Here is a 12,588-nt window from a genome sequence, read left to right as displayed (position 1 = left end):
TGATCAGCTCCTCCAAGCAAACCCCAGAGCAAGTCTTTTGAGAGAGAGAAAAATAAAAAGGATTTGTTTTTCTTATTTATGTGTAAAAATCAAACTTTGGGGTCAGGTTTGAGGGGTGGGATAGGAAAATGAGGACTGGAGTGAAAACCATAGCACATCCAAGCTCCCGGCTGGAGTACTGAACTGTCTGATGCTTCAGTACAAATAATGGCAATAGACTTGAAGTGATTTTGCATTTATTTGTACAAGCCCTGTAACTGCCTAGGCGTATGGCTGGCAAAATCTAAACAAGCAGTTCTGTCACCATAAGTTGTTGCTGTACGCACATATTTGGCTGGAACCAAAAACTGGACTTCTGTGGATTCGTCTTACGGCAAGGGAAAGTAGTAGCAAGGATCACTGGGTTCAGCCAGGCTCTGTTTCTGTCAGGCTGCTATGACTTTTAATCAAATCCTGGTTTTTATGGGATGGGATGCACATGGCCCACAATTGTGAAATGCAAATGGCCTCCGCCTCATTTCATGGAGAGATGAAAAATACCTTACAAAATCATCAGTTCCATTTCCTGATCAGGAAAGGATGGAATGTTGAAGAAATAAGCTAATTCTGTGTTTCTGGAAAACGGCCAAATACAGTCAAGGAAAACAAGGATTGCTTTGCTCAATATTATCAATAGGAAAAACAAACAGAAATCATTAAATCGCAAACGTTAGTGGAACCAACTGACCAGGAAGAAGGGACATCTGGGAATAGTTTGCTAGTAGCTTCCATGTTATACATGCACACCTCGATTACACAGGGCCGCCTGATCCATCCAATAATAATCGTATTAGAAATTTAAAAATATAATTTCTGAGCCCTATCTTGGTTGTCATTTGAAGTGCAAAGTCAAGGTCAAGGTTGCTTCCAGACCAGTCACTTAGGAGGATGTGGGATTTCATCCCCAGATGTGGGTTTAACTCACAATGGTTCAATGTTATTCCTATTAGTACCATAATCACACACATACATACACACAAAAATCCAAGATCAGAAAATATTTTTTTTCTCTAAATTTCTTATGTCTCTCTCTCTCTCTCTCTTTTCACCTGAGAACAGCACCTACAGTTTCCATTTAAGAAAAAAAAAAGTCAAATCTCACCAGCTGCTGGTATTTCAGGTTTTTCAAGGGATTGTCTAAGATATAACACTGTCCTAACTTAAGAAGGAACAGGAAAAAGGAAAGGAAAAAAAAAAGGAACTGGGTCAACACTTCAGTACAAATTTGGCACTTGCTCAAAGATGTAGTGTGGTGTGCAATAGATAAAGTCTTCTAAAGAAAATAATTGCTTATTTTGTGGTGGATAGCAAGGAAGTTAAAAACAGGCTCTTTTTCCCTCTTCCCCCCCATGCACAGACTTCCATCTTTAAAGTATAGAGATGGAGAAGGTGGAGAGAAGTAAAGAGAAATTCATCTTTCTTTTTTTCTGTCAGGTGCATTACAAAAAAAAAAAAAAAAGAAAGGAAAGAAAAAGAAAAGGAAAAAACCCAGAAACCCCAAAAAACAAAACAAAACTTATTTTTTTAAAAATTGTAGCACAAAACAACAAAACACATTCACAAGCCACTTGTTGGCACTGTGTACCTGAGTGAGAATTTCTAGAACATTGTAGAACAAACAGCCATAAAGTTTATTAAAAAAAAAAAAGTTGACGGGTAAGACTTCAGTGCTTGGATGTAGCAGCTGAATTACTGGCATTATTTTACCCATAGCTTATTTCAATCTCTTGTTGTTGATATTGTTGTTTGCTTGTATTTTTTTTTTTTTCCTTTCCAAGCCTTTTGAGGCTGAGGTCTATTAGTCAGCTGATGTCCCAACTATTTAAGACTAACAGTTAAAGTAACAGTCAGTGTATGAGAAAGTTAATGTGCTTGGCCACTGGTAAGGATGAACCAGCTAGGGCTTCTTTAAGTCCTAAGGTCACAACAATCTTTTGACCCTTATCAGTTGGCTTGTCCTGCAATATGGTTTTCACTGTCACTCCCATAATCTACATCTGGGTCATCCTCTTCCTCATCGAACTCATCATAAATTTCTCCGTTGATGTCCTCGGCCTGTATCTCTTCTTTGATATGTGGCTCCTCTCCTTTCACGCCATAAGTGCTCTGGATAACAGGCATCCCGGGCTCTGGGCTGCTGGACACGCTTGAGTGCTCTGAGGGCAGGTGAGGGGAGGGCATTCCCGCCATGGCGATGGCTCCAGGGTACACAACACCAGCGGTGGCGATGGGGATCTGTGCTTGTTGCCTGCAGAGAGGAAGTCCCAAAAAAAGACTGTGGGTGAGGGGATACTCAGAGGCACGCTTTACTCTATAACGAATCTGCTCAGCTTGCCCAAATCTAAAACCGTGATTCTTATCCTATTGCCCAACATTCAAAAAATTGCATCCTCCTGTGATGTCAATACCTTACCTCTGTCTACAGCTTGGCAGATCATAAGGCACTTACATGTGTTACCTATTTGACTCTTAAAATAACTGTTTTATTACTATCTTATTTTATAAAAAACAAAACAAAACCTGAGGTGCAGAAAGATTAAGCAGCAGAACTTGACCCCAAGTTCATGTCCCCTTCACTACAACAGTGTTTTTAGAAATAATTAAGCTACAGATAATGCAATTTCAATGGGAAAAAAAAAAAAACACCCTAAAATATTAGAGTTCTCAAAATAAAATGTTATTGCTCAGAAATCACCAGAACTGAACAGTAACCCATTGCCCACCTGGTCCCTGCAATAGTTGGGGGGGATGGGAAGCAGGGCAGACAGCTCTGCAGCCACACAAGGCCCTGGGCTTAGAAAGACCTTATGCTTGGGTTAAAGAATTTCAAGATATGGCAGCAGAACTTAACTCTTTAACAGAAATCCCACATTTTCATTTTGCACTGGGCTCCACAAATTATGTAGCTGGTCCTACTGGGAAGGGATTAATAGATGATGTTCATTTAGGCTCCATTCATTCATTCGTTCGTTTGTTCATTCATATGTCTACTATTTCATCCGTGTCAGGTTTTGTGCTCAGCTTTGAGGAGAGTCATGCATTGGCATATAAAGCACAGAGCCTACAGACTCTTTCTAGGAAGGAAGATAGGGAGGGCAGACTTTTAAAAAAAAAAAAAAAAGTATCCTCTGGCCATTTTCAGAACAGTATTTATTATTCTAAGAAGCCCCTGGGATCTTAATAACTTCTGTTCCAAATAGGAGCTACCTCCTTTCCCTGCTTTCTGAGAAAATTCTGCAGAAGCAATGAAACTGCTGGCAGCATCACAGGACACAGCACCCAGCCCTGCCAGAAGAAGCAGGGTAAGACCTCCTGGGAGCTCCATTCTTGATTCAGAAGCGAGCTTTCCCGTTCACAACCTTGTTGTGCCCTAAATAGAATCTCCACTTTGCCTGATACAAAGGCCACACATGTGCCTTGACAGCCCAGAAACCCCTCTATATTCCAAAGCAAGCGTTTCTTTGGAAACCATTTTTATGATGTATTATCTCCAACAAGACTGGTGTCGAACTTGTCCATGCGACGCCTTGGAAGTAATGAACGCCAACGAGGCAAAGAACTGATGATGCTTCCCAATTTTTAACAACGCACTTCAAAAGGCTTACTTTCAGATAGTTTATCCTCAAGCCACAATTCTGTGTTAAGGAAGCTCCACAGGAATGTCCACAGAATAGACACAATTCTGCCAGTACAATTTTTGTCAGAGTAGGGAGATGACTTCCTAATGTTTCTTACCTACTGTCTTCGCAGAATCCTTATTCAAACACACTGTAACTTTTTAACATTTTTATATGTTATATGACATGGGTTTTTAGCTATTCAAAATTAAGCTATGACTGTGAATGTACAGGTCTTCATAGGGGCTGATGCTTTTGTTTCCCCTGTGATAATATCTAGGAGTACAGTACTTTGTCACAGGGCAGAGGAATATTTAACAACGCACTTCAAAAGGCTTACTTTCAGATAGTTTATCCTCAAGCCACAATTCTGTGTTAAGGAAGCTCTCCCAGGAAGCTCCTGGGAGAGCCAAGGTCCGAGGTCCTTGGAGTCCCTCCATATAGAGGTACAGATGGGGTGACAGTCTAGTCCCCGAAAATACACGGAGTTCAGGCTCTTTTTCAAAAGGCTGCCTCGCAGCAGAATAAGAATGTCTCACACCCCATTAAGTGGAACAAGGAGCGCTCCCCGTGCAGACGCGACCGAGAGGCCCATACCCGACATTGAAGTACTGCCGCATCTCCTGCCGCCTGTTCCGCATGATCGCCTTGTACTCGCCGATGCGCAGCTTCTTGCCGTCCACGAGGCAGGTGCGCTTGGGCCGCGGCTTGTATTTGTAGTCGGGGTACTTCTCCAGGTGCTGCTTGCTGAGACGGGCTTGCTCCTCGTAATATGGCTGTTTCTCTAGGTTCGTCATAGCTTTCCAGCGAGATCCTGTGAGGAAAAGAAGGTTAGGATTCCAACTGGCGCAGCTGCAGAGGTTCCTAAAAAGATAGCCCTGAGAACAAGTAAATCTAAAGTAAAAATGCGGGCTCAAACTCAGAAACACATTAAAACGTGTTTGATTAGCAAAGGATGACTCATGAGGTGAGATCCCACAGGACAGAGGTGTTGCTGGCTGTGTCCTTAAGGAAACTGTGTACCCAAAGATACAAAGGTGGGACGATCCTTTTTTTTTTTTTTTTTTTTTTTCTGGCTGGAATTAACAACTGAGCCAACCATGTACATTATATATTTAAAAGCTCACAGATAATTTAAAGAATATACCTTTTGTTTCCACATTGGACCATGATATAATTCAACTGTGAACTGAAAATTTATGCAAAAACTTATTATACATTTTCAATCTGTGGCTAATTATCTAGGTGCTGAGTATTTTTAGGTGGGGGATACACATTATTTACTACAAGGGTTTCTCACATATGCTACATATAATTCTCCTCAAAACTTGGAAGTATGCTTTCATGAATAACTGCATTTAAAAATTCATTTCATTAAAACTTTAATTACAAAAATTATATTAATGAACATGCACTGAGTAACTACTGTGTGCTAGATACTGTGCTAAAAACTTTACACAAGTTGTCCATTTTTACCTTTCACTGGAATCCTGTAAGGTAGTATTAGCATTTTTACCTATTTCCATAGATGAGAAAATTAAAATTCAAATAGATGAAGTAACTTATCCAAGGTCACAAAACTATTAAATTGCAAACCTGTGACTCAAACTCAGGTTGGATGTAATTGAACCTGAACATGCTACAATGTATGCTTTTAGATACCTATAGCCACCTGCTATGATCTAGCAGAGGTTAGAACTGCCAGAATAAATATGTATAGGGTAAGATTTTTCTCTTAATAAATCAACTTTCAATAATATAAAGAGATGTCATTTCTTGAAGAATAGTATGCATTAATAATATTAATCCAATTGGAAATCCAACTTGGTTTTCCCCTTCTTTTCACTTTTGATTTTGGTTTGGCTTCAACTAGGATCTCACACACACACACACACACACACACACACAGCATGCAGCTTAATTAAAAATAGTTATGCTAATTCTCAATATAAATGTGATTTAAAGTTTTGGTTCTATTACTGTGGCTATGTGTAGTAGTAAAATAAGTAGTGGTAATAATGTTCACTTTTTATTAAGCATGTGAGGAGATTCTATTTGCAGATGAAGTGTGTTTATCAGCAAGTAATGCTCAACTTTACCCAAATGTACAAAGACCAAAATAACCGGAATTGGGAGTTCCCTACTAAATAGGTTCTGGTACAGAAGCTTTACCTGCCCTGCAAGGTCATCAAAGCAAGATCTTAAGACTTTTGAATGAATTCCTTACTCAACCATAATTCCGTATCTCAAATGCAAATAGCTCACTGATGAACAGTTCTTCCCTACAAATGCAGGTAATTCCTCAATATGGACTGTTACATGTATTAAAGGAATACAGTAACAGGGATGATACTCTTCCCTTAGAATTCTTTCCTATTGGAACAGATGTTGCCTGAGTGGATCTATCCACGTAGGTGTTACAAAAATTTATAAACATATTTTTTTTCCGATCTGGACAGTCAATATGATTTTATTCTATTTACTGCAGAAATCCAGGTTATAGCTCAAAAATTAGAGGTTTTTTTTTTATTCCTTTCTGAAACTTGTGTTTAAATAGCCATGTCCAATAATTTGTAGGTATGATCTCAAACACTGTATTGCCCAACAATATTCTCTAGAGGTACTGGGAACTGTGATGTTATTCTCAGGGCAAACAGAAACACAGATAAAGCTATAATACTATTGAACTAGATCAATTCTTTTTGGGAAGTTTCTTCCAAGTATGTGTAACAGGGCTCTAAACTTCAGATCAGGGAGTGCAAAAGTGAGCATACCAGAAATAATTTACTTAAGAATTACATAAGTACATTGAAAAATGGACCTATGATTGTTGACTTTAAAATTCCGTATCTTTATCACTAGAGAGAACAAAGAAACTAGCATTCTCAATTAGAAGAGGAATTGCTAAGTGTTCTTCTCTAAGTCTGAATGCTCTATAAGCTTGAAAAGCATGTATGTCTCTAAGGAAAAGGAATGTTTATGCCTCATAGTAACCTGCCTCAGAATGTAATAACCCTTTTTAAATTTCCTACTATGTGCATCCTGCTGTATTAATCACTGAATATTCAGTGATGAATCATTATGTTCTTTATCTTCTTGAGGCTCATATTCCAGTGGAGAAAAAAATCTATTAAGCAGCTAATTAAAAAATTTATTATTTTAATTACAATTGTGGAATGTACAGGAAGCTATGTGGCCATGACAAGGAGTTGGGATCAATCTTTTGTAGGTCAGGAAAGCTTTGCTGTGGAAATGACTCCTAAAGGAATCAGAAAGGGAGGGCTTTCTATGGAGGAAGAGCAGAATGGTCAAGTGGGAAGAGGAATTGGAGGAACTTAACGTCGATCTAGCTGAAATGCAGAGAGAAAGTGATATATATATACACATATAGACATTATATGATAAATGAAAGATATATTAACATAAAGATGACATACACAATAAAAGGGTGTAAATTCTCCGAAAAGTTGACTTCCAAATCTGCATGAACGGGAATCACAGAATGTTTAGATACTTGATAATACAATTTCCTTGGAAATATCACTGAATCCTAAATTACATTTTTAAAAGATGGCCGTATCATAGTTATGTCTTTTTAAAGAATTAAGGTAGCCTAAGCACCGTGTGTACTTGGCAAAATGGCTAACTATTCCGTTTTATGGCAGTAGAGACAGACAGTGTTTCGGTTTGGTGGCAAATACAGTTTTCGTTTTTTAATAACTTTCTAATAGAGAAAAACAAATAACAAGTTTGGTTTGGGTTTTAATGGCTTTGCAGGTACAGCATCCACTGAATATAGCTATGATGTGAACCCTGAGACACACTACATGAGCAATTTAGTTCCCTCAGGAGGAGATGAAATCATCTACCTGATCTGGGTGGGGCTGGTTGCTTACCCTGGACCACATGCAGGGAGTATGTTCACTGCATTTTTCAAAAGACTGGTCTTTTACAGTCTTTAAAATGCAGAAGGACATTTGGGTATTCCCCCTGATGACAAAGAGGATGATTAAATTAAAAAATCTGATGTTCAAAATAAGAAGGGGGGGGGGAAGGAAGAAAGAAATCACCACCAGTCTTGAGAGTCCTCTTTTCCTTTCTAAATCTGCCAATACAATAAAAATGAAGAGTTTGAGCTGAGCAGCATTGTCATCTCCATGGGGTCTGTAATGAATTTGCACATTTTACTCCAACTACTGTATATCTAATCAGAAAAAGATGTCCCCCATCCCCTGATCTAGTGCCAAACAGTAAAAGGTGATTCCTTATGTTAACAATTTCAGCAGAATGGCTTATTAAAACCAGATTTTAGGGTATTATAAAATGCTTAGAAGCCCTTTAAAATGTCAACTAGGATCCCCAGAGACTATGTAAAATGTCAACCCAGCTCAAGCGCCTGTTTTAAGCAGAATGAATTAGCGGCATGCTGTCGGAGGCTGTTATCCAAAACAATCAGTAAAGAGGAAAACATCAAGCTTTCTTTGTACTTGTATATGAAATGGGCCAGTTCGAATGATCTTCTGGATATCTGAAGATCACTTATTTATTTGAAGCTATGACCAAATATTGAGGTCCGAAACACCTCAGTGTTTTTCTTTTCTTCCTGCTATATCTTTAATAAACACAATTCTCATGAAAAGTCTAAAATCAGACAGCACTCTTTCTCGTGTCAGCCATTATGATACAATCATATGGTCATTCTTATAGTCTTTCCTTCAAACCAGAAAAAAAATGCTTGTAGCTGGTCATGCCTTCCCATAAAATCTTATGCTGCATTTCCTAAAGTATTTCACATTACCAAAACTGATATTTCTCTTACACTTAGGATAAAGTTTTAATCAGTGACTATCATTTTTCCAGTATTCAGACACAGGAATTGGATGATATAGACAGTTTAAACAATCAGTATTTAGTCTGTTTTTTCAAATTTTAATGTTTTGCGATTTCTAATTTTGCAATAACTGATACATTAGGATATGGAATATATTTACATAAAGTATTTTATCCTTTTCTAGAGTTTTACCAAATGGAACAGGTATGGTATCTATTTAAAAAATGGGACACTTTGGGGCACCTGGGTGGCTCAGTGGGTTAAAGCCTTGGCCTTTGGCTCAGGTCATGATCCCAGGATCCTGGGATCGAGCCCCGCAACAGGCTCTTTGCTCAGTGGGGAGCCTGCTTCCCCCTCTCTCTCTCTCTGCCTGCCTCTCTGCCTACTTGTGATCTCTGTCTCTCCAATAAATAAAATCTTTTAAAAAAATGGGAAACTTCATATGGAAGGTAAAATTTGGTCATAAAAAAGGAAAAACAGATCAGAGATGGTAGAGATGTAAAAAATGTGCATTTCCTTTATCCATAAATATTCACATTTTCTAAGCTTCACATACTGCTATCTTTTGATATAACGTTCATTTAAAGATCTCAAAATTATTTAGATGAAAACCGAAACGTAAGTTCAAGTGATTAATGGTTTCTGTTTTGTTGCATTACTTATTTGTTGAAGCCCAAATTCTTTCCTATTCTTTTCTTGTTGTTTAGCTCTTAGAAGTCAGGGAATAAATAATCTAAAATATGCTTAGATTATCTGGTAGCTAGCCACCCCACTATCTGAAGGTGAAGAAGGTGGTGATGATGTCAAGTGAACAGTGCAAAAGAAATTGTATCTTCCCTTCCTTTTTCTGGGACTTCAACTGGTCTATAGTTGGTCTTTTATAATCATTACCCTACCTCTTACCATCTCTTCTGCGTGCTTTCAGCATCTATGTACGTAAGGCAAATATGTACTGTATCTGTTAAGCTGAAAGCTGCAATAGCAGGAAAAGTCCCTTTTTAAAAGATGCTGAAAATCTGCTGCAGGCTACAAAAAGTATAAATTAAAAATTGCACCACACGCCTCATCTTCTTGTGTCCCAGCAGTCTTAACTGACTTTCAGTTATAGCACCAGAACAAACCTCACCTATATGTATTCTCCAGCCCTAGCACATGAAGAATTCTGTAGCTCAAAGGGAAAGAACAAATACAGTCAACCTCATTGTCAACTGGCTCAGAGGAAACTTTTTTCTTTGTCTTGCTACAAAATATCTCTAGATCTTAAAGAAGAGAAAATATTGCAACAATTAGTAGGGAGCCACAGGACTAAGCAAGCTATAAAAACTGAGCACCTTTCTCCACAGACATGAAAGGCTTCGTCATCAGAAGGAAAGCCTCATTTAATAGTGCTTATTTAGATAAACAGATCACCCCCACCTCCAAAGCCAGTACCTTTCAACAACTGCAGGAAACAGAGCTGTACGTTTATTCCATGCGTCTCATAACCATTAATATGTTTCTTACCCAATATCTTGCTGATGTTGGAGTTGTGCATGTCAGGAAAGGCTTGAAGGATTTTCCTTCGTTCATCTTTAGCCCACACCATGAAGGCGTTCATTGGACGTTTTATGTGGGGTTCATTGCTACCACGGCCTCTGGATTCTCTGTAAATTCTTGATTCTGAGACTCCAGCACTTCCTAAAAATAGGGAACATTGCCTCATGTGAGTGTTAAGACTTTTGGTAATTCTATTCATTGCTACTGAATATTTGTCTAGTGAAATATCTATTCTATCTAGTCTATCGAAATATGAATATAAAAAGTACATCTGATAGTAGTACCTCCAGTTCTTGAGACAAATGCTTGTTCATGAAGTTTTTGTGATAAGCCCCATGGTGGCAATCATCGTATCTATATTTTTAATCTAATTCTAATATGTTTTTCTCCCTTTGTTGGATGGACTATGGACTATTTCACCATTTTCTTTCAAGAGGACACAAGAAATCTGAATGTGTAATCTTTGATGCAAATTGGAAAGAGAATAGTTGGGGCATACCAATAGGCATTCTGGTACCATGGAAATATTAAACAGTTAGAGAAGCTCACAAAATTGTGAAACACTGTTCTCTTTGGCACAATGGGTGACCACTAGTGAGGATATGTCTCTGCTACCTAAAGATGGTCAGAACACACAGTAGCCATACCCTTTTCCCCTTTTTGAAGTAATCTAAATAAAAATGTGAAGTTAAAATAATTATGGAAATTCTTCTGTAACATGTTTGGCTTTTCCTTGCAATTTTGTGCTAATAAATACATGAACTACGTTGATGCACCAATGATGGCCTGATTCCCAGAAGATCTCTGAAAATCATAGGGGGAAAATAAATAAACAGTTATACTACTATGGTTTCTTTAAAAGTCCACAGCCACATATTTAAGGTGAAACAAATAATATAATCATTCCCCTGAATTTTCTCCCTCATGTCTAAAGTTACCCAAAGAGACCCACTGAAAGTTCCTTTCCAGTCAGGACTCATGGTGATAAAAACATAACCAAGAGCCACCGTAGAACCCTTGGAAGCTGCCGTCACTCCTCTAGGCTTCACATGACTTTGTAGAGTAATTTCACCAGATTAAACAGCCTCCGAGATACTCAAGTTTAGGCAAAGAAAATCAGGAGAAGCAGAAGTAACCATACAATGGTGAAACCAAGTTTTCTAGGGTTATTGTTAGAAAATATGGAAGAGATGTATTTTGGTAACATATAAGATTTTTAAATAATTTGGGCATTTCTAGAGCTTGTATCTTTAATAAAAACATTGCTTTTTTTTTTTCTTTCTTCATACTCCTTTTCCTCTCTTTCCTCACTTAGAGGGAATATGAATCAACCAAAATTATCCAGACTTGAAGACCTCTAGAGCAGCCAACAAAAACACAGCATACCTGGTGGTGGTGTTTCTTATTATTTCTTACTCATACTATGATCTTTGGTCTGATGAAGATTGGAAAACATTTTGTATACAAGCATGGCTCAGTTTAACAAATAACAGCCACAAAATTGTGATGTTTTAACGCTGATTACTATGGGTATATTTTATCATGCTAATACAACTTAAAATTTATGAAATGTGTTATTACCAGTAATTGTCTTTTTATTGACGAAAATGAGTGCTAATACATGGCAACATCTTTCTGAAATGGGTTTGTAACTAGCAAATGATCATTTGCACATCTGCTTTTTCTTGTTCTTACACCTTACAACAACATAAGCAATAAAATAAACATTATGCAACTTCATCAAAGCTAAACAAGCTCTTTATATGTACTTAGGCCAGGTTTATCTTAGCCAAGGGAGGTAGAAAAGAGAAGGAACTGTTTGGCTCCAACAGGCCAGGAAAACACTGACTTTGGTTGGATATCCAACTGAATAAAATTCAGTTTTGATAATATTATCTGCTATGCCCTCAAGTTTGGCTAGTCTCAAGGCTAGTGTAGAACTGCACTTCAAAGCAGTATTGGGCCAAGGTACTGAGTAGACAGTTATATATATAGGGGAACTCAAGGCCATCTCCTCTGTCCTAAAGTATGCTTCCTAATGGTTTGCTCCAGTGCAGTCTTTTCTACATGCAGCAGACTTTCTCTCCCATAGTGACACATCTGAGGACTGTGCTCTCAAAATGCATACATAGCGCCAGACACTGGAGGGACGTTCCCAGCTATGGCTCAGGAGAAGGGGAATAGTACTTTCTTTATCTCTCTTCGCTGTGCTATTAAAATTAGCGTGTCACTTTAGCTAGTTGTCATTGGGGATGTTTAGCATGTTCAGAGATGATGCAGACAACAGAAGCCTCCAGGCATGTGAAGAAAACATGAGATTGTGCCGCCGGTGTTCCAGCTGGGTAATAAAGGGGAGGGAGGACACCTGACAGACGAGTAGACAGTAGAAGAGTGAAGGGCTCCAAAATGCAAATATACACACACACACACACACAAACACACACACAAATGTGTGTGTCTCCTGAAAATATCCACTTCGCCTTGTATTCTGGTCCAAGTTTGACAAATGAAAACTGGAAAATGAGCTTACAGACCCAAGTTTCTGAACAGTTTGCTTTGGGTACA

At 38.3% G+C, this 12,588-nt stretch overlaps 1 protein-coding gene across 9 annotated transcripts in view; it reads right to left on the bottom strand.

Moving 5' to 3' along the window:
• Positions 1 to 1,533: 1,533 nt before the first annotated feature.
• Positions 1,534 to 12,588, bottom strand: part of SOX5 (SRY-box transcription factor 5) — a 958,250-nt gene continuing 947,195 nt past the window's right edge. For all 9 annotated transcript variants that reach the window (XM_044229411.1, XM_044229413.1, XM_044229414.1 and 6 more), the window contains 3 exons: positions 9,991 to 10,164; positions 4,254 to 4,470; positions 1,534 to 2,287 (listed from right to left, as the gene is read on the bottom strand). In XM_044229411.1, the coding sequence (XP_044085346.1) occupies positions 1,984 to 2,287; positions 4,254 to 4,470; positions 9,991 to 10,164 (695 nt within the window). In that variant the 3' untranslated portion in view covers positions 1,534 to 1,983. The remainder of the gene's footprint in view (positions 2,288 to 4,253; positions 4,471 to 9,990; positions 10,165 to 12,588) is intronic.

The sequence above is a fragment of the Neovison vison genome, chromosome 12 (assembly GCF_020171115.1).
Source record: "Neovison vison isolate M4711 chromosome 12, ASM_NN_V1, whole genome shotgun sequence".
Lineage (NCBI taxonomy): Eukaryota > Metazoa > Chordata > Mammalia > Carnivora > Mustelidae > Neogale > Neogale vison.
This window is presented reverse-complemented; position numbering and strand designations above follow the sequence as displayed.